This window comes from Pteropus medius, unplaced genomic scaffold, assembly GCF_902729225.1.
Source record: "Pteropus medius unplaced genomic scaffold, Ma_sr-lr_union100, whole genome shotgun sequence".
NCBI lineage: Eukaryota > Metazoa > Chordata > Mammalia > Chiroptera > Pteropodidae > Pteropus > Pteropus medius.
The window spans coordinates 3179873-3207038 of record NW_024356249.1 but is presented as its reverse complement, the minus strand read 5'-3'; the positions used below and the strand labels follow the sequence as shown (position 1 = coordinate 3207038).

At 43.2% G+C, this 27166-nt stretch overlaps 1 protein-coding gene and 1 pseudogene across 10 annotated transcripts in view; one reads left to right on the top strand and one right to left on the bottom strand.

Moving 5' to 3' along the window:
• Positions 1-27166, bottom strand: part of ATP6V0A4 (ATPase H+ transporting V0 subunit a4) — a 56628-nt gene that overhangs the window by 22952 nt on the left and 6510 nt on the right. For 2 of the 10 annotated variants that reach the window (XR_005652335.1, XM_039860586.1), the window contains exons 2-12: positions 17492-17587; positions 17306-17371; positions 13909-14042; positions 12781-12859; positions 12409-12503; positions 6867-6992; positions 6289-6383; positions 4935-5061; positions 3379-3461; positions 2615-2708; positions 655-867 (exon numbers count right to left, since the gene is read on the bottom strand). Coding sequence is in view for 9 of the 10 variants with exons in the window: in XM_039860586.1 (XP_039716520.1) it covers positions 655-867; positions 2615-2708; positions 3379-3461; positions 4935-5061; positions 6289-6383; positions 6867-6992; positions 12409-12503; positions 12781-12859; positions 13909-14025 (1029 nt within the window). In the remaining variant the exon portion in view is untranslated. Of the gene's footprint in view, positions 1-654; positions 868-2614; positions 2709-3378; positions 3462-4934; positions 5062-6288; positions 6384-6866; positions 6993-12408; positions 12504-12692; positions 12860-13908; positions 14043-15401; positions 15486-17305; positions 17372-17491; positions 17588-18445; positions 18481-23122; positions 23228-27166 lie in introns of those variants that run through there. The other 8 variants (XM_039860589.1, XM_039860591.1, XM_039860593.1 and 5 more) reach the window with 8 other exon arrangements.
• On the top strand, positions 17968-18086 carry LOC120601391 (uncharacterized; annotated as a pseudogene).

Genomic DNA, 27166 nt, shown 5'->3' with positions numbered 1-27166 from the left:
GTCCCTTCGTCACCAAAGCGGTGAATAGGTGATCAGAACAAGCCCCTACTCACCATCCCCGACACCCATCACCATCCCCCGCTTCACTTCCTGCTCACCACGTACCACGGCCTGAAATTATATTCGTGATGGACGTGCTTACTATCTGTCTGTCTCCCTTTCCAGAAAGTCTATCAAAGCGGCACGGCCCTGGGTCAATCCCGGTACAGTGACTATCTGAGGGGATGAATGGGGGGAGCCGGGAGAGTGAAATCAGGTACATGGCGCTTAACACAGCTGCTGGCACACGGTGAGGCACCTACTCTTTCTAGCTGTTATCACAGGGGCCTGGCTGTCTTTCCAGATAGACTGTGACCTTTACGAGATACAGGATGGTACCTAGTCACACCGAACTGCGGTAGCGACAGCCATAACTCGCAGAGTGACTGGCACGTCCGTGTTCAACACACACTCGCTGAAGATGAAAGAAACGGAGAATGATCGTCAGACACTGAGAAGAAATGGAGATTCTGATACGTGCCCCAGCACTGGGCTAAGAACTGAAGAAACAAAGATGGAGGAGACGATCCTGCCAGCAAGTCACCGGTGACTTAGGGGGCCGCCGGGGCTGGACGGGACTCACCTCCCCCGTTCCCTGCCCCGCCTGCCACTCACCATGCCCTGCTCTAAGGCCCTCTTGATGCGCCCGGCGTCTGCCACGGGGAACCAAATCTCGGCGATGACACACTGCTGGGTGACGTCGATGTTGCACATGTCCAGGGTGTGGTAAATGGCCTTCATCTTCTGCACCTTGACAACCCAGGAGTGCCAGCTGGCTGCCGCTTCCTGCAAGAGCCTCTGACGGTGAGACTCGGTTTGTGTTATGACCTGGGCAAAAGACAGCACATAGGAAAACAAGGAACACCGGTGGAGATGCCTGGCGAGGAGGCGAAAATGGGGGCTCGTCGGCCATCGCGCCTCCTCTGCCCTGGGCCCCGCCCTCTGGCCTGCAGCTCTCACAGGGTAATTCTCATGAGCAGTTTATCTCCCCTGCTAGGGTTCAAACCCTGAGGCAAAGATCGTATCCTCCGTGCCTTCTGAACGCCTGCCAGTGCTATTGCTATGAGTGTGATCCGTCCAGTCCTAATCTTCGGTAGCTGTGAAGGGTTCTTATTCGGAATCAGGGTCTTCGCAGGGTGGGCCTACTCCAACGTGACTGGCGTCCTTCTAAGAAATCGGGACACCGAGGCACACAGGGAAGAACGCCCCATGGCAGAGACGGGAACGACACATCTACAAACCAAGGAGCACCCATAACTGCCAACGGAGGCCCGGAAGCTGCCACGGATCGGGTGGCTGATAAACAACAGACGTTTGTTTCTCACGGTTCCGGAGGCTGGAAGTCTGAGACCCATCGGGGTGGCAGCATGGCCGGGTGAGGGCCGTCTTCCGGCTGCAGACTTCAAATTCTGTCTTCACAGGGCAGAAGCGGAGGTGAGCTCCCTGGGGCTCCTTTTATTAGGGTACTGATTCCACTCATAAAGGCTCTGCCCTCATGACCTGATCACCTCTCACACGGAATGTGCTTAATGGAGTTCATCTTTGTTCTGGTGACACAATAGAGTAACCTTTTCAGTAACCTTTGCACAGGGCTACCTAGGTCATACTACGCATAAGCCTAAGGTCAGCAAAACTTTTCTATTCCCCTCATGAAGTATTTGGGGAAAAGGGCCTCAAGGCAAACTGCCTCAGGGAAATATAGTCCCCTTGACAAGTGACAAAGAAGGAGGAGAGAAGACTAAAGAAATCAAAGAGATTTTTCTGGGGTGGTAAAGGTGTCTGTTACAGCCTAAGGGTTGAAACATATACACACCTAATTTCTAAAGACACTCGCTAGAGATTTAGAACTGTGCTGACCCATACGCCAGCCACGTGGAGGCACTGCAATTTAAATGAAAATTAATAAAGTAAAAACCAAGTTTTCTCAGGTGCACCAGCCATGTTCCAAGCGCTAACGTGGCTCAAGGCTGTCGCACTGGACTCACAGGTTACATAATACTCTCGCCAACACAGAAAGTTCTACTGGACAGCGCGGATCTAGAATATACAATCTGATGTCAATCTAGCTGCTTTCAGTGATTGTTTTCAAAGCTTACTGAAGAAAGTGTTCTAATCATATATAAGAAATGAGTGCCACCCCAGAGTGATGACAGACTTTACAAAAGGATATGAATCCGGGATGTGTTCGCATGGTGAAAATAGACTCACTGTTTTTACAGAATTGGTTGGCTCAAACAACTTGACAATTCAGCAGAAAGAGAGTTGGTCAGACTGGTTGCTCAACTTAATTAGTTGTAATATAAAGCAGGGCTGGCGATAAAGGGTTTTTATCGGACGGGGTGGCCTAGGGCTGTGGTCAGTTCTAACCCCGGGCAAAGCATTACTGACGTGCAGAATCGTCATCTCTAGCCCATGGAACAGTTTCCTAACTATGAAATCTTCTGCAGGAAGAGCTGGAAGAGCATAGCAAACACCCCAGCCAGCTTTCCAGCACGGGCTCCCGGGGGTGGGGACTTATGTGGCAACGGCAGAGGTGCAGCCCCTCTCAGATCATGCTCCCGAACGCCTCACTCACGGTGGCTAAATCTTCTAGCCTCATCTTGACACCATCCAGCATCTCTCTGCGCTCCACCGCAGGCTCTGGGCAGGGGTATATGGTGGCTCGAAACCTGTGTTTAATGCATTCCAAAGGGACATACATGGTTATTGCTGAAAAGCATTCTGCACGTCCTCTTCTGCCAAGCCACCGTCTGCTGGCTTTGGTGAGGTGGCCACCTTTTCCTAGAATAACTCTCTCCTTGGCCATCAGAAAATGAACCCCCATCATGAGGGTTACCAATGCAATGTGAATTAAAGCTGTGATTCTATTATATGAATGAGCTTCATTCACACCATAAAGCCTGTGAGCTATTACGTAAATAAGGCTGCAGGCTTAACTTGTCCCTTCTTCTCTCTCGGAATTTATTAATGTATTAATGTCTTTCTTTACTGAGTAATTTCTGCTTCTAAGGGGCTGGATGTAAGAAGATACTGTAACATCAGCAACAACTTAGCATGTGGTTTGCCTGTGAGCAAGAATAAACTGAAATGGTTAAAATGTCTACTTTTAGTTACCTTTAAATTTTGCTTATTCAAGTCCTCTGTTCCTATTCCTGCAGCTATTAAAAGTCAGTTTCATTTTTTAACACTACCTTGTCAAATGTGGGAAAGTCATTCTAAATCCCCAGACCTCAAAGAAGCCCTGCTCCCGTCATGAATTTTGCACTGTTCACCTCTTTATCTATTGATCTAATCCTGACCCAAATCGCTGACGAAAGAGCCATTAATAGTCTCTCTTACCCCTCACAGATCTTCTTGATTTTCTGTCTGAGCTGCTCTCCTTGATAAAATATGATGAACATATTCTTTTTAATTTCTTCTTTCTGGAAAACCAGAACAAGTTAAAAAAATTAATTTTTCTTTCTAGTTCGCATAGAATGGAAATGTAAAGTTCTCAAGTTTTAAAAAAAACACATAAATTTAAAGTCGGAAAACTTCAACTTCTCCCAGTTGATCTGAGTGTCATAATTCATTACGGTCGAGGGCAAGGCCGCTGAGGCAGGCTGTACGGGGCCTCCAGGGAGGGCAACGCTGCCTCAAAGTGATGATTCTACTGTTGGCCACACTAGTTGGATCACAGCTGGGCTTTGTATTCAGCTCTAAGCCCTATACTTAAGAGATGTTATTAATAAACAAGAAAACATCCAGAAGAGAGAAAACATTCAGAAAAGAGGGACCAGGATAGTGCAAGGCTTTAAATGGAAACAGCTGACCTAGCTCACCAGCACCAACTCACAGGCATCTACATTTCAGGGGCGAGTAGATGTTTGATATTTAACAAAAGGTAAAGCCGATAATGTTTGACTTGCAATTACCATGCGTCCATGAGAACACTGATTAAAATGCATCTGGAAAGTCTACGTCTGACGAATCACGAGAAAGGGAGAATATATATTTCATAAGTAGATATGAAAATGTTGCACTTTTCACTAAGCAAAGAAATGTGCCACTTTGCTCTTATTTAGTTTGGGGTGGGGGTAGTAAAGGTGAAATTATGAAGCCTGTTGGAAATTTTACAATAAATCCAACAAACTCATCGCTACTTCTCAGGGCACTGCAATCAGGTACAACCCCACTGAAAAGCCATTTGTCAGAACTCATCAAGTGTCATGAAAACGCCCTCACCTTTTATGTAAGCAATCTTATCTCCTTGAATTCCTACTTTATTTTAAATTTTATTTCTTGTAACTATGAAGTTGTTTCCTACGAACTAAAGCTTAAAATTAATTTTTGCTAACCTCTACTCTGAAAAAGATGATGACTTTTAGAAATAAGCCTAGCTTCTGGGGATTTAAGCATAAGTGGATGTAAATACCAACTGGAAGGGTAGAGAGGAAGCAAAACCCTACACAAATAATTGCAATAAATTTGTGGCCGCAAAATCCTTGTTCCTAGTGTGAGGTTTGGTGACCGTTGGCATCAGCAAACCTGTTAAAAACGCAGATTCTCAGGCCCCAGCGCAGACCCACTGAATCAGAATTTGCATTTTAACTAGACTCCCAGGTCACTCATGGGCACTGAAGCTTAATCTCAAAGTTCCTAGTTTTTTGTAATTAAGATGCATATGCTGTCTAGTGAACATAAGTTTCTAGAAACAAGTACAGCTAAGTTTCTTGAAGGAATGAGGCGTTAATAATAGTCCTTAAATTGACCTTTCGAAGGTATAAAAGAAAAAGGAAAAAAAGAAATAGACGTTAGCTTCACAGAACTAGAGACTGTGTATGAGAGACCCAAACCCCTGTGGTCAGGGCGACAGGACGTTTAAGAGACAGCTTTCGGCAGCCTGAGATACCCACTGTGACCGGGTCCTCCAGAACCGTGTCCATCTCACTAAACTTCAAGTAGATGTTTCCTCGGCAAACTCGCCACAGCAGCCTCTCAAAGGAAGCCATCCTCTCCCTGTTTACCACGCCGGCCGTGAACCTGGTGTGAACAGTCAGAGGAGGAGACGTGACTGAGGCACAGGGAGCCGGGGTTTGGGGTGCGGGGAGGGAACAGGGAGAAGACCCTCCAAGATGTGAAGAAGTACAACCGGAAGAGGAAGGACCACTTCCCTTTGTGCAGGAGGGGATGACACAGCTGTAGCGGGCAAGGGTCACATCTGCATCCCAGCCCCAACTTGCCTCCAGTCCCTGTGACCACCTGTTTGCTTTGACATGTTGAGGTTTCCTTATCCCAAAGCTACGGATTCAACGCTTTGCAATTAAAAATCTGATAGACCATTCACTATTGCATTTACAGCTGAAGGGAGCAAATGTTCAAAATGCTGAGCAGTGGGCTCTGTGCATTTTTATAAAGGGTGTACTAAGAATAAAACACACACATGGATTTCTATACATCTCCCTGTTTATCATCATCTGGGTATCTAGATAATTTCTGGCCCAAACCTTACATACTAACCTTATGGTGGTCAGCTTCGTGGGTCTATTAGCTTAAATATACATTGATCCCGTGTTACCTTTTTATCAAATATTTTCAATAAATATTTTCTCTCCACTTCAAATTCAATGCCTAGAGCTTGAGGTAGCAGGCTCTCAAGTATCTATAAGTTATAATACTAGAATTCCAAAACTCATCGCTTTGATCAATTCATCATTTTTACTTGGACACCAAATGAAATCCCACCATTTGGAACCACCACACAATGTGACGGGTATAAACAGTGTATTACCATTACTCGCGAATGACCTGATTACATAACTATCTCATTTCTAATTACACTTCAAACTCTAGATCTGTTTTATTATCAAATCAATATTTCAAAGTTAAAAAGAAAACAAAATCTGTACCCCCTAGCCTTGTTCCAAAGCCAGGGAACGGTTGAGAAAACCCATCTAAACAATATCCCCACATCTTTCCCTGGTAGAGACAGACAGTGCAAACAGCGCACTCCTCAGGCTCAGGGACCTTAGTGTCACCATTATCAAGAAGGTGACACTATCTGCAATCCAAGAACTCAATAAGGTTACACTTGGGTTTAGTACTGTGTGGAGGCCTTATATTCATGTGAAATAGTCCTCATTCCAGAGGCTATTTGTTTGTTTGTTCGTTCGTTCGTTCGTTCATTCATTCATTCATTCATTCATTCGTTCATTCATTCAGAAAGTCTGCCAAATGCCAGGCACTGTGTTACGGACCAGGGATACTAACCCCAGCTTTCCAGCCATGTGCGCGGGCAGAGCTCTTAATTCCAGGAGACCAGAGGTGTCTTCAGTAAAGAAGTCATCAGGTAAACTGGTTTCCGTCTGAAAGTTGAACAACCACTATTTTCACTTAAATGTATTTGAATTATCTTAAAAGCACCTCACACGCAAGGGTTTTTTGTTTTGTTTTGTTTTTTCCTGTTTTTACTGAAGCTTTAATTTTCTATAAATAGTTAACGAAATTCAGAAAGTAGAGTGCTCCTTGCAGGATTAAAAGGTTTCCCCAATCTCCTCCTACAAAGACCCAAAATTTTGCTCAAACTAACTGTTCTGCTTTGTTCTGACTTCTTCTCCTGTCTGGGCCATCTGGAGCACATACTTTTTAATGAACATCATAATATGTTTGCATTCAATTCGACCAGCACCACAGTATTCCACCCAGAATATTCTCCCGTTCACCAGTGGTCTAGCCATGGGACAGAAACAGAGTGATTTGTTCCCATTCCAAACCAGCCAGTTTTCAAAATAGAAATTTGAGGCTCTGGCAGGAAAGGGCTCTTTACTAAATAGTCCCCAAATAATGACCTCGAAGAAGTCCTGAGTTTTCTTCAGGAGATATTTGAGTTCGGTCAGTTCTAGAAAGCTTTTCTTCAATGCTTGCTGGTTCTGGTTGGCTTCCTGTAACTCTCCTTCCAGTTTTTCTAGAACAGTCTAGGCAGGAGGGAGAAAGAAGGTAAGCCAGGCAGAGAGTGCTGTGACATTTACTGTACGTTAACCACAATAGATAACTAAATATCAAAGAAATGTTCGGTCCATCATAAGGATGAAGTCGAGTGGCCCGTTCGGTCATAAACAACATGATTGTAGAACTATAAGCCAGAACCACATCCACACACGCTCTCTCTGAGTCCCATCATCAAATGCGGGGGATTATAAACCCCGCTGTGGTAATGAAAATGGCAGCCTCGAGAAGAAGCCAAGGCATTTTGGCAAATTGCATGTGTCTCCCCCATTTAAAACACTAAAAAGGGAAGCCGGAGTGAATTTGTGTGTTGAGAATTCCTCCTGCCGCAAACACATTGTAACGATGAATAAAAACAAACAAACAAACAGGAAAACTAGTGTCTCCTCCCCCAAACAATCACCGGTTCTGGGCTGGGATCTGGAGAGCCAGGTACAAGCAAGTGAAAAAAGGAGACAGAGATGGGTAGGCACTGAAGGCAAGAAGACAGAAATAAGGGAAAAACCAATCTCCCTTCCAAAATGAGCGTACGAAGAGAATAAGGCTCACAGAGAAATCTAATGATCAGAAAAATTACCGGCAAAATCAACAGTCAGAACACAAAATCACATGGGGTGAAATTACTTCTATAGAATAGTCTGCAAAAGAGTTTGAAGTTTTTAAGGAACATTCAAAGAGATAAACGAAGGCATAATTGCCACTAAAAGAAAAATAAGAAATTATTAAACATATATGTTCTAAAATGAAAGAACAGATAACTACAAAAAGAGAAGTACTTAGAAATCTTGGCAATATAAAATAAAGCTATTAAAATTCAAAATCCAACAGATGAGATCAACTCTATACTGGACACAATGTATGAAAGCAAATTGAGATTTGGCAAATAATTTTAAAATATAAAAGCTCGCTTCTCATTTATCCAAATGTCCGTCAACAATAGAATGAACAAAGTGTGGTACATTAAATCAAAGGAACACTACCCAGCAGTGAAAATGAATTAATTTCAGAAACACGAAACAACATGGTGTCTTAAAAAATAAAACGATGAAAGAAAACAGCAAATTGCAAGAGAATAAAGCATATGGCTCCATTTATATAAAAATTTTAAGTATGCAAAGCTAAGCCCTAAGCTATTTTGAAGACTAAATATGTGATAAAACTATGAAGAAACAAGGAAAAGTACTAAATTCAGGGTAGTAATTATCTCCAAGGGTGAAAGGGAAAAGAGGGGTGGGGCCAAAGGGGAGTGGTGGGGCTCAAGGGGAGGGGTGGGGCGCACATTGGGCTTCAAGAGCCCCACTGCAGTCACCTTTCATCTCACACAAGGTGGTAGGTAGCACCTGGAGTTTGCTGTATCATTCATTAGCCTTTACACCTTACACGTTTTTTCTAAAAATTCTACCGTATCAATTCAATATGTAATAAAAACAATTTTAAATAAATCCATACTTAAACAAATTGTAGTGAAACTACAGAACAAAGAAAAAAACCTTAAAGGCTATCAGGACCAAAAAAGGAGAGAGAGAGACAGACAGACAGACAGACAGACAGACAGACAGACAGACACAGACAGACACCACGAAAGAATGATCACTGAGCCAGCAGCAGATGTTACAGAAAAAATTTACTAAGTGTATATCTTGAGATATAAGCATAACTATTATCTATAGCTCTTAAACCAAGAGAAGAGGGGAGAAGTTTGAAGGATATTACAGAAGGATACGAGAGGAGAGAGAGAAGGAAAAGAAAAAAAAAAAAAAAAGGAATGGTATACCAGACAGTCAGTAAATCGGTAATCACAATAAATGAAAATGGATTAAGGTCATCTACTAAAAGACAGAGATTATCACACTAGATTTCTTTTTAATCTATCTTAAAAAAAAAAAAAAAAAACAAAAATAAAAAAAACGCCCTTAACCAAAGAGATTAAAGAATAAAAAATAAAAATGATACCCATGAAAATGTTAGTTTCCTTTCCCCCAAAAAAGCATATTAAGATCAGGTGAATTTGAATATTGAACATTTTTATTGATGGAAAATTTCAAATATAAGTGGAGAGAACGATGTAATGACCCTCATACACTCATCACTCGGCTTCAACTGCATCCCATTCCCTCCCCTCGCAGAGATAATCACTACCTTGAATTTTAAACACAGTGGCACAATGTTGGGGGGAAAACCCAAATCCTCATTTCTTACCCATTTGTTCTATCCACTAAGTGATTCCAATAAAAATAATGCATTAAAAGTATTCTGGAGAACAGTGCAATCTCTAAGAAGCGGTTTACAATATGATAGCAAATGCGAAAAATAGAAAACTGTAACATATTTTACGGGATATGTATTTATATAAAAATATAGCTGATAAGAATAAAGCCTGAAAACAAAAAAGTTAAGGCAGTTTTGGCTGGGAGGGTGATTTGTAAATCATTTTTTCTGAATATTTCCTCTAGGATGATTATGAAAGCCTCTTTAGAAATTCTACAAGATAAGGGCCTGAAGTCACTTGTGTACTCTTATCAGAAGGATTCCCCTTCCTAGAAAGGTTGGAGAAAAAGCCAGATCAGTTACATCAATCAGTGAATCCCTGTGATCAATGGTCAGATAGATGTTACTCTCATGAGCCCATACTGTTTTAATTTCATCTTTACAATAGATAATATCCAGTAGGAAAATACTGAGTATAGGCTATTGGCACACATCTGATTGCCCCTTACCTAACTGGTCATTGCTACAATATACAGAGGGTAGAAAATTCCAAAGTCATTGGATGAACCAATTTTTTTAGGGTAGTATCTGAAACATAACCAACTCAACTTGTAAACAAAAACACTTGTTACAGGTTTAACAAAATCAAGAAAGTCTCTGTGCTTGCCAAGTTTCAATGTAATATCAAAGAACAGCCACAATTATTTTAAAAGGCTGTTAAAATACTCCACCCTTTTCCAACTACATATCTGTGCAAGCCTGAATTGAGAACATATTGCAAGAGATTCAAAGCAGAGTAGATGTGAGATGCCAGTCTTCCATCAAGCCATGCATTTAAGAAATGTGCAAACCATGCCTTTCTTCTCACTAAAGTTTTTGTCTTGAAAACTATTTTTCATTTTTAAAAGTTAACGTGTAATGACATATTACTATTTTTACAGGAATTAATATTTTATACTTTTTTAGTTTTAGTTCCTGATGCTGTAACTGTCAGTAAATACAACCCACATCAATAAACATAAATAATGTTTAAGAGTATAAAGGTGTCTGAGATCAAGAAGCTTCAGAACCACTGAATTACAGGCTAAGTTATGAAAATATAATACTTGAGAAACTAAGAAATGATGTGTCATGGCGTGTGGTCAGGGAATGCTTTGTGGAATGGGTGGGCATGAGGTCCAGCATGAACTACGGCATGGAGCTGAGAAATGAACCTGAGGCAAGCAGAGAACCGCCAAGGGTCTAGCCCAAGGAGAGTGGAGGACTCGAGAGGTGGGACGCAGCTGGGAAGAGCAGGCTTTGATGGCCAGGTGAGACCTGGCGTAGGTGAGAAGGAAACCAGCATACCTTCCTGAGCAGGGAAGTGGCAAGATAATGCAAAACCACGGCGAAAAATTAGGCTGGTGAGAGGAGGCAGAATAGATTGAAATCGTTAAGAAGAAAGTTGGAAAACCCAGTCAACTTCTGCCAAAACTCAGGAATGAGACGAGAGAGAGAAAGCATAAGCTAGAATGACATCTCGGTTCTCGAGAACAGGGCTAGGTGATGAAGAAGAGGCAGGGGACGATGGTGGGTGGGAGCTGCTAGTTAAGGGCTGGTACTAGAAGACTAGCGATGAGACTGAAATTGGACATGATGCTACGGAGATCCTACGCATAGCTTTTTTGTTAAAAGCTCTCTCTCAACATACCCAGGGTTTAACATGACAAGATCTGAAACAGTTGCTAGGGAAGTTGCCAGGCTCAGATCTCTGTTAAGAGTATCTGGATGAGGAAGACTAATGGCTACAAAATTTCAAGAATCTTAGTTTATCTTAAGAGAAAATAAAGACAAACCCAGCCAGAGATGAGGTTAAGCTCAGTGAAGCCCTCCTCACCATCTGCCCACCTCCCTTCCTCCTCTGAGCATTAAAAACTTCAATTTTGGGGGGTGGTTTCAGTCAAGATGGCAGAGTATAATACTGCATATCAACTGTAATCGAAAAAATTGTTTTAAACGCTCCAATATTTTTTTAAATCGGGATCAGATCTACAGAGCCTTCCACGCTCTGCTGTCTTCTGACAGCCTCTCCCACCGCCTCACCCCTCCCTCCTCTCTCCATCACCTGCTCTAGAAGCTTCTAGAGGGCACGGCCATGTTTTATTTCTATCTAAGGTGCCTGGTGCATGAGAGGAACTCAGTGTTTTATAAAAGGAGGTAGAAAGGGGAAAGAGAGAGAGAGGGTCCCACTGGCCATAATGTCCCTGGCTAAAGAAAGTTGCTTGTCTTCTCACAGCTGATCTCAGAGGCCAGTCTGAGGAGCCTAAGTCCAGAGTGGACTCGACACATCAGCTGTTTCCCACCGGACAGACAATTAGGGAGCATCCCCTCGGATCCAGAAATTCCACTTCTGGGTATTCATCCAAAGGAAATGAAACCATTATCTCAAAAAAAAAAAAAAAAATCTGCCATCCCCACATGTTCACTGCAAAATTGTTTACAATAGCCAAGACATGCGACATTAAATGTTGTCAAATAATCCACAGATGAGGGAAAGGAAATACACACACACACACACACACACACACACACACACACACACGAATATAAAACAGAAGGAAACCATGACATCTGCAACAACGCGGATGGACCTTGAGGGCATTATGCTAAGTGAGGTAAGTCAGGCAGAAAAAGACAAATACTGTATGATCTCGGTTACGTGTGGAATCTAAAAATAAAGCTGAACACACAGCTGCAGAGAACTGATTGGTGGCTGACAGAGTGCAGAGGGCGGGAGCAGGTGGGTGAACGGGGTGAAGGTGGTCGAAAGGTACAGGCTTCCAGTTACAAGATATACAAGTCCTGGGGGCATGACTAAGAGGGTCCCGCTGTGCCGGGACCAGAGTAGACAAGGCTTGGCTGCCTGCGAGAACCTGAAGCCCAATGAGGAGACCACTCCTCAGAGTGGGGTGAGCTTGCCTGGGGCTTCGCTGGAGAGATAGTGCTCTCTCCTGGGTCGGGGCTGTGTCTCTAAAAACTGCACGATGGGACTCTCCTGGGAGAGTAACACTGGTAAGTTGTTGTCACCCGTCCCCCGCCACGCCTTCCAAGGGGGGTAATGGATCCATGGGTGGCTCTCAGAGCACCCCGAGGGACAGGCTTCCTGACTCCCCCTCAGCAGAGGAGGGAAGAACGTACCTCCAGGGCGATCATCTCCCGGGGAAGTGGGGTCGGGGGGTACTTGTCCAGCAATTGAACATCAACCTCGTTTTTTATCTCATCTTCCAGAAAACCTGAGGGAGGAAACCCCACCGGAGAGCCCAAGGTGACTGCACATTCTCACACCTAAGAAAGGGGGTCAAGCGGACGGGTGGCTTTCAGCTAGTTCAGCTGCCCCAACTGCCCCTGGGACCTGCCACGGCGTCCGGGTCCCATGCTAACCTCCCCCACCCAGACTCCAGGATCACCCTGAAAAGCCTCACCAACGGGGGGTGTATGTGTCCGTCAAGACCCGCACACCGTTGACCTCCCCGCCCGGTCAGTTAGACAGCAGACAGAAAAGGGGCTTACGCAGGATCCTCTCCATCGACTCACACCTTCTGACTTCATTCACGAATTTCCTTTGGAAGCTGTTCACATTCACATTTAACTGGAAGTGGAGGGGACCGCAAAGCACACGTTAGTGGCAACAGCCGGTTATTTTATGATATGTTTTTAAGGCTGGAGAACGTCAGTGAGATTATCTTAGAGAAAGATCTTTCCACACACAAGACAGGTGAGTTACAGGCAAAACACTCCTTGACGTTCTTATACTCGATCCCCCAATGCCTCGGCTCTGGCCTTCTTACCCCTCAAAGAGAAACAAAACTCTCCCGCAGCTAAGGTTTCCTTACTTTCAGCTGCATTTACGATCCAAATGAGCCTTTAAATCCGCAACAGAGTCATGAATATGACGGGACCTCGAAAACTGCACAGCTCCGTGCAATGTACCAGGGTCATCAACAAAAATTCGGCACCCCTGTGCTGGTGACCCTCAGCTCAGCCTGCTAAAAGTTATTGAGGAAATGCTCATGTCAGGTCCTGTGCTAGGAACTCGGGACACAAAGAACAAGACGTGACCCTTCCATGCAGGAGCTTAATTTGACCTTGACCTTGGTGAGGAAGTAAAGATGAGTAAAGAGTCCAATTTTCTAAATTCGATTCAAAACAGACTGATGAGGATCTAAATTGCCTCTGGGAAGTGATAGCCCAACATCACATTCAAGACATCAGTCCTAGAATGTCACTCCAGGGAGGCTGTGGACTTCAGGATAGTTCGTCCTCAGACAGACTAGTCAGGAAGACTTGGTTTCTGTCCTCAGAACAAGGTTTGGTGATCCATGGGCCCACTGGGTATCTCCAATGCTTTGATGCTGCTACACGGGAAACAGAATACAAGGCCCCCAACATGTAGTGACTGCATCAGACCCTCAACACCTTCCTGCAGATCAGCCACACACGAAAGAAGGGAGAACATGTTTGCAAGTCACCTGTCCCACATCGTCACCAGTCCTAGGCAGAGGACTAGAACCACGGAATTCCACGGATTCCAGCTCAGGGCTCCTCTTCCCACACTCTGACCACTACCAAGAAGAGGTATGAAAGAGCCGGCCACGCCCACTCCGCCTTCCTCTGGCCTCCAAAGAATGCAGTACTTACATCTTTGAACTGAACCAACCCAAGCTCTCCCAGCTCAGCCACACAGCAGTACGCAGCCTCCACCTGGAGAAACAGTTGTGACAAACACATCTCCTCGCTTCGGAACACAGACGCCATGTTGACCCAGCCGTGGTCTGCAAGGGACAAAGATGTTTGATGTAGTACATGCGTGAAAACCTTAGGATGAAAATTGCTTTTTGTTGAGCCACATTAAAACCCAACAGAAAAAAAAAAAAATCTAACAGGAATCACTCCTGATTTTTAAAATAAGAACAAGGTAGCACTTTCACCACCTATCAGGTTGGCAAAAGATTAAAAAAAAAAAAGAATGACTAAAGAGTCACATTACGGAGGATACGAGGAAGGAGGAAATTTTCATACACTTAGGGGTTGGAGTGTAAATTGGTAGTTTTTTTCAGAGAGCAGTTTGTCAAATCAAATTTTGTTACTCATACTCATGACTGAAGATTTCCACACAGATGTTTCAGATAACATTTTATATGATAATTATCATAAATGGTCCTAACCTAGATATCCATCAAAAGGGGAATGGTTAAACTGATACGTCAGAACCCCGTGCAGTCAGTGGGAATGAAATAAACCTTTATGTCCTCTCTATGAAAACAGGATATGCATCTAGAATCTATTTTCATCAAAGACCCTCTAAGACTGCCCTACGGCTGCCAAACCAAATCGTTTTCCCCAAAGTCCAACCTTCTGGAAGAACTCTCTCACAGCACATCATTACTTCCTCATGTCATTTTATCACACATAGACTATTCACTATTTGCCGCACACTGGGTTTATCCCTCCTGTCCTAATCCATCCATTAGTCCATTTTCCCAGGAAAAAAGTCTAAATTAAATCCCTTGACCTCGCTAACAAGAGGCTGCATAACTTGGCCTTTGCCTTCCCTCCAGCTTCCCCTCTCCTCACACTACTCCTAGACACACAGAATTTCTCCCGGAGCTCCACCTGCCTCAGGACCTTTGTCCATGGTTCCCCCTACTTTTGGAACCTCAACTCCTTCCTGCCAACCCCGTCCCCCCTGCGCTGCATATAATCCTGTCATTTCTCGGGTCTCAGTGTAAGGAACCTCATCCTCCGTAAGCCTTTCCTGACCACCAACACCCCCAATGAACTAAGCCCCCTCCACATGCTCCCCAAAGACAAATGATCTGCAATTATTGTTTAATGTCTGCATTGCCCCACTAGACAGAAAAATCCATGAGATTAGAACTTTATATGTTTTTTTTTTTTACTCTCTCTCCAGTCTAGCCCAAGCACAAAGCAGGTGTTCAATGATTCCTCATTTATTGACTAGAAGCTGTCTTCCTTCCCTCCAGAATGCACAGTCTAGGCCCCTATTTTTGCCTTTTGACACCAAAATGAATTAACTTCTCACACTGTACTTGCTGATAAATAAGGCAATGTTTCACAGAAAGAGACAGAAGACATTAGCTTCATGCTGACCAAAAAGCACAGCTTCCTACCCCAGCTTCTTCCAAGCAGGTCCTGGACTGGGGGCTGGAGCTGGCCGGGCGCTGCGGCTCCCAGTGACTTTCTTCGCCTGACACCTGAGCGGTAAGACTTTGGCTGCAGTGGCTGGGCCCACGAGGCAGCCCAGGTGGGACCGAGCTGGCTGGGGATATCACTCACACACAGATGGCTGCCCGGCAGTGCCGAGTCCCAGCTTCTTCTTGCAGGAGCCCGCAAAGCCTGGAGGCAGCTCTTGTTGTATCAACACTGGCCCGGGTGAGGACGAACCTGCCCGCCAGCCTGCTCAAATCCCCTCCCTTCCTCCTTCCCCCCGCCCACCTCTGCCCTGGGCCACGACCTTGGGGCTCAGACAGCAAGCAGTGCTGGTCCTCTCTAAAGAAAGTAACTGACCCCCCTGTCCCCTGCCCGCTCAGTGAGTGGAGAGTCTAGGAAAAGGTTTCTGGAGGCCTCAGAAGAACGCTGAGACAGGCGTCCAGTGTTTTCTACTAAACACACTAAAACACTTTTAGTGATAAAAATGAAATAACGTTACAAATTTGTTTGAGAAAAGAAAAAAAAAATCGCTCGCCATCCTATCAACATTTTCAAACACACTTTACTTTCAAAGGACAATAGACAAGACAAATCTTTATAAATAGCCGATGGCTCCAAGTGACCCAGGTGAAAAAGAAACAGGGCCAGAAGTGAGGTTTACCCTTATCTTACTGAAGATCCGCTCTTTCCCATTTATTTGGTGGAAAGGTAAAGAGCAGAAAACAGGCCAATTAGATGCATTTCTCTTGGCCTGGGGATTGGGGGCCACCGGAGGGCATATTAACCGGCTCTGCGAGCCACCCAGCCACACGCCCCCACCTGGGGTGCCTGTGAAAAAAGGTACCCCAGGCTGAGGGGTGCTTTCTGTTTTGTTTTGTTTTTTTTACTGTTTACTATGGAAAAATTAAAGCATCTGCAAAATTACAGGGAACAGTATAAGGAACTCACACGTACAGACCATTGTTGAATTTTGCATCATCTACACACTTCCGTCCGCCCCAGATTATTTTGAAGCAAATCCCATACATCATGTTGTTTCTTTCAAAATATGTTAATATTTATCTCTAAAAGATAAGGATTCTTTCACACACAGGTGCGCGCGCACAGGTGACCTTTGAATGACATGAGGGTGGGCGGGCACAGTTAGAGCACTGACCCCTCTTCCCTTCTCTCTTCCCCCCTCCAAGCCCCTGCTGAAAATCTGCATATAATTTTTGACCCTCCCCCACCAAAACTTAACTACCAACAGCCTGCTTTTAACCAGAAGCCTCACTGATCACATAAACAGTCAAGTAACAAATATTATGTATGTTTATGTATTACATGCTGTATTCTTACAACAAGGTAAGCTAAAGAAAATAGCATTAAGAAAATCATAAGGAAAATACATTACAGTACTGTACGTACTCACTGAAAAAAACTGCATATAAGTGGACCGCATAGTTCAAATTCCCGCTGTTCAAGGGTCAATTATAAATATATATAAAATACCATGGTCACACCCAAAATTTCACAATTCCTTAATATCCATATCCCATCAGTGTTCAGATTTCCCAGATTGTCTGAGCTCTGCCTTTTTAATAAGTCCCTCAGGTGATTCTTGTGCGCGATCAAATTAGAACCATTGCTTTTGCAAACACAGGGTGAAAAATATGAGTCTGGGAGGCAGCAAGGAAGAGGGGCAGGCTACTGGCAGTTTGGGAACCATCGGCTAAGAAGATGCGGGATTTTTAACGTGGGGCAGTGCAGGCCAGGGCCTCTGAGACAGCAGGTGGTGAGTGACTAGACCCCGTAGGAAAAATACCGCTTGGGTTTCTTAAGAATCAGAGTTTGGCCACACGGGGCAGATTCCCTCAAGACTCACCTGGGCAAAGTTCCGGAGACTGAACTCGGGATTCACGAAGCAGAGCAGGAAGATCAGAGCTGGAAACTGCAACAGAGCATCAGCGTAGGTGCTGCCGCCCCCAGCCCAGGAGCCCAGAGACGGGAGGGGGCCCTGCCCCAGTGGCTGCCTCCCTCTTCTTGCCCCTCCTCTCCTCCCCTCACCCACCTCACAGGCTGCTCTTCTCCCCAGCGCTGGTTTGCTGTGCCTTCCATCAGCAGGGGAGCAGCAGTTCTCAGATGTGCAAGGGGGGCCCAGGAATCACTGAGAAGCGCACAGAGAAAAAAGTACATCTTTACAGTTAAGAGCAGAGTGGAGTCCCTGCCTGAGTCAGGATCCCAGCTCTGCCATTTACCACGTGTGACCTTGGGGAAGCTATTTAACCCCGAGGCCTCAGGGTCCTTATCTGAAAAATATAACAGGATCTTAGATATTTACTTAGAATGTGGAAGTATGGAAGGGAGGAGTTATTTCAAAGTTTGCTTTCTTCTTTCCTAAAGCTCCAAGTCAATCCTGCAAAAGGCCAGCACGCTCATGTGACCCTGGCAGGGTGATGAATGAATGTGATCTGTCTAAAAGGAGATTTGCATGTCCTTTGACTCGATAATCTCACTTGAGGAAGTTCATCCGAAAATAAAAAATGTTTCTACGGCCATGCCGCCCTGAATGTGCCCGATCTCATCTGATCTCGGAAGCTAAGCAGGGTTGGGCTTGGTTAGTACTTGGATGGGAGAGCACCTAGGAAGACCAGGTGCTATAGGCATAAAAAAAAAATTAAGGATATAAACCCAAATTTAACCACAAAAATGTCTATCTACTGTAGCACTGTTTGTAGTAAGTGCGTAATTGTAAATGAGCTATGATGCCAGCGAAGGCCTTGTGGAAGCTGGACTTTGACCCTCACCCAGCTATACCAAAGCCACACACCCCAGTGTGGTGTCAGAGAAAGCCTGAACCCCCAGCACCCCTTCCCCCAAAGTAATAAGGCACCTTCATTAACCTGTCTCGGAGTGGTATCTGAAGAGTCCTAATCAGAACTTTCACCCTTCCCCATTGGTAACAACCCCCGCCCCCCACATTGGGGTGCAGAAGTCAAAGGGGAGCAGTCGCCAGGCACTTCACCTTCTCAAGGGTCAGTGAGTAGAATCAGCAGAGGTCTAGTGAAAAGAAGAACGAAATGTAAGAAACCACTCTACTCAATTTCAAGACTTACAGTAATCGAGAACGTGGCTTTTGTGGAAAGACAGACACGTGGGCGAATGGAAGAAAATACAGAAGCCAGAAACAGCCCCACACAAGTCCTGTCAGCTGAGTTTTGACAAAGATGAGAAAGCTGTTCAGAGGAGGAACCACAGTCTTCGCAACAAATGATGCTGGAGCAACTGGACATTCATAGGTCAAAAACTGAGCCAAAACCTAAACCTCACACATTATATAAAAAATTAACCCAAAACAGATCAGAGAGACGCCGAAAATGTAAAACTATAAATCTTGTAGAAGAAACATAGAACATTTTTAGAATTGATGTCTTAGGGAAGAGTTCTCGGACCAGACACGTAAAGCACAATCCATTAAAAAAAAAAAAAATGATTAAAAATTTTTGCTGTGCAAAAACACTCTGTTAAAAGAACAAAAAGGCAAGCTAAAGGTTGGAAGAAAATATCTGCAAGCCACAAATTTGAGAAAGGACTGACATCTAGAATTTATAGAGTTCTCAAACTTCTACAGTTAAAAAAAAAAGAAAAAAAGGAAAAGAAAAAAAATTCAAACAATCCAATTAAAAAATGGGCCAAAGACAAGAAGAGACATTTCACCGAAGAGGACACACAGATGGCAAACGAGGACATGAAAAGATGTTCAACATCACTAGCCAGCAGGGAAATACAAATTAAAACCATGATGAAATATCGGTATATATCTATTCAAACAACTAAAATAATAAACAGTGACAATTCCAAATGCTGGCAAAAATGTGGAGAAATTGAGTCTCTCATGCGTTGCTGGTGGGAATGTAAAAAGAGAGGCACAGTCACTCTGAAAAATAGTTTGGCAGTTTAAAAAAACACCTAAATATTCATTTCCCTTATGACCCAGCAATCACACTAATGGCCATCTCAGAGAAATGGAAATTTATGTTTACCAAAAAAAAAAAAAAAATCTGTACATTGATCATAGCAGCTTTATTTGTAATAGCCCCAAACTGGAAACAATCAAAATTTCCTACTTATGGTGCTTCTAGAAGCAATAAACCATTGACAAACACAGCAACTTGGATGGATCTCAAGGTCATGACGCTGAGTGGAAAAAAAAAAAATGCAATCTGAAAAAGTCACATACTGTATGCTTCCATTTATACAACGTCCTGTAAAAGACAAAAATTAGAGAGACAGAGAACAGATTAGTGGTTGTCACGGTTTTAGGAATGGTGACGTGTGCGCGTTACAGATTCGGAACTGAGGCAGAGAGGCGCAACCTGCTCGGGTCGCTCAGCTAAAGTGGAAAGTGAAGATTTGAATCCAGGCACTGTGGCTCCTGGGCTGAGACACAGAGTCTCAACGATCAAATTATTCAATAACCACAGGGCCAAATGTGAAATAATTGGAATGGGACAGCCGCCGAAGGAGGGAGGACAGCTCTCTGAGCTGCAAAAGCCTAAGCCAGGTCTCGGGGAAGGCTTTTTTGGGCAGAGAATGAGGGAGGGCTGTAGGACTGGGCTGGCGGAGTGGGGCGGGATGAGGAAAATGAGGACCTTGTCGACTGGATTTTTAAAGATTTTTGTCTTCATCTTAAGAACAACAAGAAGCCCTTGGCAGGTGTGAAGTCTAGGGGGTAGGGATGAACGATATAGCTTTGAGAATGTATTTCTAATTATACAGGACACCGGGGAAGGCGGGAGGGGCGGCGAGTCGGGGGGAGACCACAAGAACAGCAGCAGGTGGACCAGTGATGAGACTGGGGCCGTGGTCCAGGCAAAAGCTTTATTTTTAATATCCTGAGTGACAAAATGGAAAGTACACATAAAGCACTTTGTGCCCTGATGAAGTAAGAAAAGTGATTGTTTGAGCTGCAAGCTGAATTAGCTGCTATTTTCACAGACACCATTTTTACTTGAAAGAACAGCTAACGCTATGGTTATTCAGACTTTGCCACTTACTTGGCAGGGATTTTTCTCGAAAATGATCCAAATGATTCTGTCACTTGGAAGAAAAACAACTGACAGTGCTTGTTGCCAATGATAAAAGTCTAGCTCTCAAGTAAGAAATTTTTCCAAAACTTTTTTCTGCCACCATGAACCAACACCAAAAGTTTTTCTGATGATGAGGCTATTTCTATAAGGGTATTTATCAATGTGATTTTTAAAAATGTATAATGAAATGTGACAACATTTGGAAGATCTGCATAACTCAATGAACCAATATTTTCCAAATGACCAATGCGTGATGTTATAAAATCATGAATGGGAAAATAATCCATCAAAAACGCATGATTAACCAAATGATTTAAATGGAAAGGTCACTGATTTGATTCCAGATTCAACATTGCAACTATGCTTTTAAAATTACTACTTGTTAAGTTCTGGTGTAGTACCAAAGAAAAATATCCACAACTATCTGAAAAGGCTAGTAAAACATTTTTCCTTTTTTTTAAAAGTACATATCTATGTAAGGCCAAATTTTCTTATACGTCAACAAAAATAACATATAGCAACAGATAGAATGCAAAAATAGATATGTAAAAGACAATCAGCAGGAATGCTGTTAAGTCAAACATTAAAGAGATTTTCAAAATTAAAACAATAGCACTCTTCCTCATTTTGGAAAATCAAGTTATTTTCATAAAGACATGTATTTATATGACTATAGAACAGGCTTGGTGTTATTTAAATGAGCTAATATGTAAGTACTTTTTAAATTTTTCAGTTTTAATTTCTAGCGTAGTAAATACTGGTAGATGAACCCCATATAACCCAAAGCTTTTTGGGGTTCTCAACAATTTTTAAGAATATAAAGCAGCCTCTAGGTGAAAACACTGGAGCAGCACCAGCTGGAGAGGGCACAGAGGGCGAACTAGCTTGCCAGGGTTGCCTTAACGACCACCCAGTAGGTAGTTTCAATGGCAGAATTTATCACCTAGCAATTCTGGAGGCTAGATGTCTAAGAATAAGGTGTCAGCAGGGCTGCTCCTTGCTAAGGGCTCTGAGAATCTGTCTCATGCCTCTCCTCTAGCTTCTGGGGGTTTACTGGCGATTTTTAGGATTTTTTGGCTTGTAGAAGCATCAATCTAGCTCTACTCTCATGTTCACGTGTGTGTGTCTGTGTCCAAATCTCCCCTTTTTATAGGGACACGACTCATATTGGATGAGAGATCCGGACCACCCCAGCATGAGCGTGACCTCATCTTAACTAATTACCTATGAAAATCCCTTCCCAGGTACTGGGGTTAGGACTGCGGCATGTGAATTTGTGGGGAGGGGGGCCACAGTTCAGCCCATCGCAAGGGAAAGCAGTGAAGTCAGCCCTGAGCATGGGAGAACTCACAGGTTTCAGAGCAGGACAGAGGAGGTAGACAAGAAACAGGGAGGGAGGGAGGTGGATAATAGGAAGAATGAGAATTCAAGAAAAGAAAGTGTCTCGAGAATTGTGGAGAGGTCGTGCAAGGCGAGAACTGAGGAGCATCTGGAGGTCACTGGTGACTTCGGGGGACTTACTTCATTGGAATGAAAGGGGCAGAATTCAAAGCAGAACTGGGAAGTCAGGGGCTACTGAAGACAGGAGAGGAAGGAGCACAGCAGCAGCTGATGAGAAAATAAAACACCACGGGTTTCCCCGCCCCAAAGTAAAAGAGAGTAGATAATCCAAGAAAATTCTGTGACCTCTAGCTGCACAGCCCATCTAGAAAAGGGCAACCTCTACTTTCCTTTTCCCATGATATACATTTGAGACAATCACCTTGAACCACACAAAGATACCTTCTAAATTTCTCTGGAAGTCTCCTGAAGGAGCTTAGTGTTTTATTTGCAACATTTTATAGCACTGACTTAGCCAAAGCCAGATAGTACAATCACATTTCTTTCTTTTTTTTTTTTTTGTTTCACTCACATTTCTTTATTTGGTTCACTTTTTTTAAGCAAGTAATTCGCCATATAATCATTCAGTATATATTTTTTATATATTCTCAAAATCCGCCACTCAATACTTCGAAGGAAAAGAACACTTAAATTTGGCATTAGATCTTGAGGCAAACTACCTGCTAGAGCAGAATCGATCCCCTATATTATCCAAAAAAAAAAAAAAAAAAAAAACCCCACTGTTTTTGATATTAGGTGTTTAATACCGCTGTCCCCATTTTTTCAACAAGTCTGGGGCACAATGCCACCTGCAGCCACTATACAGGTCCATGCGGGTCTCCGGGGAGGCACTTTTGTGCCCTGAGGACTTTCTATAAAATGGCTCTTGAGGATTGAACATGTAAGCACTCCACTTACACCCCTTCAAAGTGGACATTCCTTTAAACAAAGGGCCTCCTTTGTTCTCATACCCCTGTACCTGGGATTAGGACAGTACTATGCACAACATGTTCAGCTGTACAAGATCAATTTACAAGAGCTCATCACAATTTAAAAAGTGAACGGGGGTAAGTGGAGAGCAAGCTAAACTACTTGCAAGAAACTTAATCTAAAAATAATAATCTAGCGGCAAAAGTAACAACCCGATATTCTAAAAATAGTGCCTAACCTTTCTGAACTGAATTCCAGCCAGATCACCTTCATTCAAATAATTAATTTTACCATCCACTTACCTAGCAACTCTCCACCACTGGCCAGGCACTGAGCCCACCGTCCACCATCCTTCACGATGTGTACCAATGGAGAAAGTGCCAGAGAAAGAAAACGATTTGAGGTTGCTAAAAAGAGCATAAAAAGGGAAGGACATTCAACTCCTCTCTCTCTCACACACACACACACACACTCAGATGGAATTCATCAACAGTGAAATCCAAGAGTTCATGTTAGCAGCACACTGAGGTCACTATTATATGCGCTGGAACCAGGATCATCCCCGTCCACGTATGGCCCCCTTCCTCCTAGCCACGGACCCTCTCCAGTGACGAGTCTCAGCACCCACTGGTGCCATCCAACGTCTGTCTGGCCTTCGCTGTTGCTCTATAGCTTTCTGTCCTCTATCTAGATCATGACCTGAGAGAAAGTGCCCTCCCAGTGGCTCTCCCTGACAACTACATTCTCCTCTACCCTCCATCTCAGACTCCTAGCACATGGCCACCTCATCCCTTAGGAGACCCTCCAGCTTCCCCTCTCTCCACCTCCATGTATCCTGGTCCCGTCTGTTTCTCTTCTCTCCAGAGCAGAACTACTTTACACCCCTTTCATTCCTGTCTTCGCTTGCCAAGACACAGACTGACTGAAAAAAGTGAGATTTAGGGGGAAAAAAAAATTTCATCATGAAGAGAACAGAATGTCTCAAAGTTTTCACTTGGGAGAACCTCCCAGTTATTTGTCTCTTCTGTAACAATACTTATGAGGGAGCTTCTTTTCAGCATGATTGCTATCTCTACTTCCTTTAAAATAAAACAAAACACTGTACTAGCTTGTTTCTCTTCTTCATTTAAAGTACCGTAATGAGAATCATACCACTGGAAGAAAACTCCGAGATCATTTGTTACTTTAGAGATGAAGAAACAATCCCAGGGAAGTGAAGGGATTTGCCTGAGGTCATATAATTAGTGACAGAGATGGAAAGGTGCACAGGGCTCCAGGCTCTCAAGGCCCTTTCGTTTCCTTGTCTCAGCTTTCTGGCTAGTTTCTTACAGGACTTGACACCCCTTTCTGTAGGCATCACCCACAGAGAGACCCCTTCAGGGGATATTTTTCCCCTCCAGGGAGTCCTAAGGGCGTCAGACAGAGGTCTTTCCACAAAGGACTGAAGGCGGCATATCGCTGGATCTGCCCCCTTGTGTCCCCTTCAGAGAGCCCCCCCATCTCTCTTGGGTAGCATCGTCATCAGTGTTATGTGACTGTGCCCAAGGTCACACAGGAAGTGACAGCAAGAAAACTAGAAGCCAGGATTCTTGACTCAGAGTGGTTGTGTTGGTCCCCAAGGGGCTATAGGCAAGAAAGATGAGGGATAGAGAGTAAAGAAAAGTCACAGACAAGGCTAGAAGGACACAGCAGGAGAGAAGGTGGATGTTGGGAAGTGGTCCCTGACCGGCCTATCCGGTCCATTTTAGTTTCATATAGACAAAACTAGAAAAAAAATTGTGTCAGTGTTTATGGAATACATGCAGCTCACTTCCCAAAAAAACCTTAGCTTAAAATTACTCTTTTGAGAACACACATCTCTGTTTATTAAACAAAAAATAAATCTGACCACAAGCCCTGTTATGCCAACAGAAATAGTCCTGCCCAAATGGTTAAGACTGGAAATCGAAGGGAGCCAGAAACTGTCAACCACAGACTCATGGAGCTGAACACATCCTCCCCTCCCATTATTTATTAACTTCACCTTAAAATGCCCTTACCTGTTTGATGCTAGTAACTCACTAATTTTTCTAACAGAGCTATCTCACAGTGGAACTGGCTGCCTTAAACATTAGTTAAGACACTTGTCACTTGAGGCAATTTAACTGAAGTCTAAGTAACAACCTTGAGAGGCAGGAGAGGTCAGAGGCAGCTACACCCAACTCTCTAGCATAGAGGGCACTCTTACTGGGTTAGGGACTGGGCCACATGGCCTCTGGGTCACTTTCCAACACTGACATTCTATGTTTTTTCTCTGTCTTATTTCTAGCCTTCTTTAAGTCCTGAACGTTCTTGTGTGTGTCTGTATATTTTGTTTTACTCCCTGGGCACCCCCAGAGCGGGGGCCGTCAACAAGTTCTCTGCACCATGTACAACTTCAACTTAATTGGGATTTTTAAATTTTTAATGGAAAAGAAGTTTCCCTGACATTGAAATTTTTTTTCCCCAGGCAATCAGATACTGTAAAATACGACTGTCTGTTCCATTGTGACTATATTGCTTTCCTGTGAAATATTTTAAATATATTAACTTGATTTTATTTCCTGATTAGAAGAGTAACACGCATTCGTCGTAGAGAATGGGAAAGACATAAAAATGTGTGAAGAAAATGAAAACCAACCCAAATTGTATATTCCAGAGAAGACCACTGCTAACATCTGGCTAGAATGGTTTCCAAACTTTTTTCATTGTATACATGATCATGCTACCAAACTGGCATCATACAGAGTATATAGTTTTATATTCTGTTTTTTTTCTGTTTGCATTACATAGCAAGTGTTTTTCTAAATAATTAAATGTTATTCTAAAACCACTTTAATAGCTATCTTTTATTTCATGATAAACTGCTTCTCAGCTTTCATTTTTACAAATATTGTAATGTTGAGATAGAGAATCCAGATACACATTTTTGTGCTCATCTCTGATTATTTCCCTGGAAAAAAAAAATTCTAAAGAGCTACACTACAGAAGGGAAGGTGACCAAAATGAACTGGCCTTTACAAAGTCTACAGTTTTGCTATAAATCATCTCAGTTACTGAGACTGGACGTGATGGCAGATTGTTTTTGCTCCCAAGCACCTGATCAAAATAAGCAATAAAAAAATCATGTCGAGAGGAAGATAACTTCATCTAGGCCCCAAGTTAATTCTACAAACAATTGTGTATAATTGTAATTGGACACATGCATACACACAAATAACCAGGTACATGAGGAAACACAAGGACATAAATGAAAACCAGCAGAAATAACAGACGACAAAAACAGAGAGATGGGGGTGGGCAAATATTGAAGTTATCAGACATGGATTTAAAATAATTATCTTCATTCTGTTCATGAAGATGAAAAACAAGACTGAATAACAAAAAGCTGTAAAAAAATAAAATAGAAATTCTGGAACTAAAAATAAACAACAGAAATTGAGAACCCAATAGATAGTTATCGTTTAAAGAAATTTCTAAGACCAAGATGGAGCCACTCCTGCCGGGGGTGCCATGTCAGCAAACCAAAATTTAGATAACTTTTGTATCCCTAGAAGTGCTCCTCTGGACCAGAAATGCAGGATATTCAGTCATACAGTCCCCAAACGCCAAGCCAGCTCTGGGCCTTCTCATCCCAAACAAGGCTGACTAGGTGGCCCTGACCAGTCACATATTTTCTATTTATCTCTTCCTTGTTCTTTATCTTATAAAAGAGTCTTGCTGTTCTTTTTTGCAGTTCTTTGAAAGGAGACTGCTCACTTCATGTGTTAAAGTTTGTTCATGTCACCTAAATTGTCTTCCTTAATCATTAGTTGAGGGTGAGGGGTATGGAATTAGGCATAGACGATAAGAGATTTAATAAAAGATAGGGCAGAAGAAAATATCCAGAATAAAGCACATGAAAACAAAAGGATGGAGAATAAAGAAGAGGGTAGAGAATGAGAAGATGCGGTGAAAAAGTCTAACGTATGTATAACTGGAGTACTAGCAGGAGGGAAAAGAAGTAGTATTTGAGAGCTGGGAGCTTGTCAAAACTGACAAAAGACATCAACTCTATATTCGATTGCCGACAAACCCCAAGCAAGACAAATAAAAAGAAATCCATACCTGAGCACATCAGAACAAAACTGCTGAAAACTAAAGACAAAGCAAAACTCTTAGCAACAGCCAAAGATAAGAAGAGAGAAATTACCTACAAGGGAGCACCAATTAGATGGACAGTTCTCAACAGAAACCATGGGAGTCAAAAGAACTAGACTGATATCCTTAGCACTGAAAGAAACTATCAACCTAGAATTCTAAACCCAATGAAAGTATCTTTCAAGAAT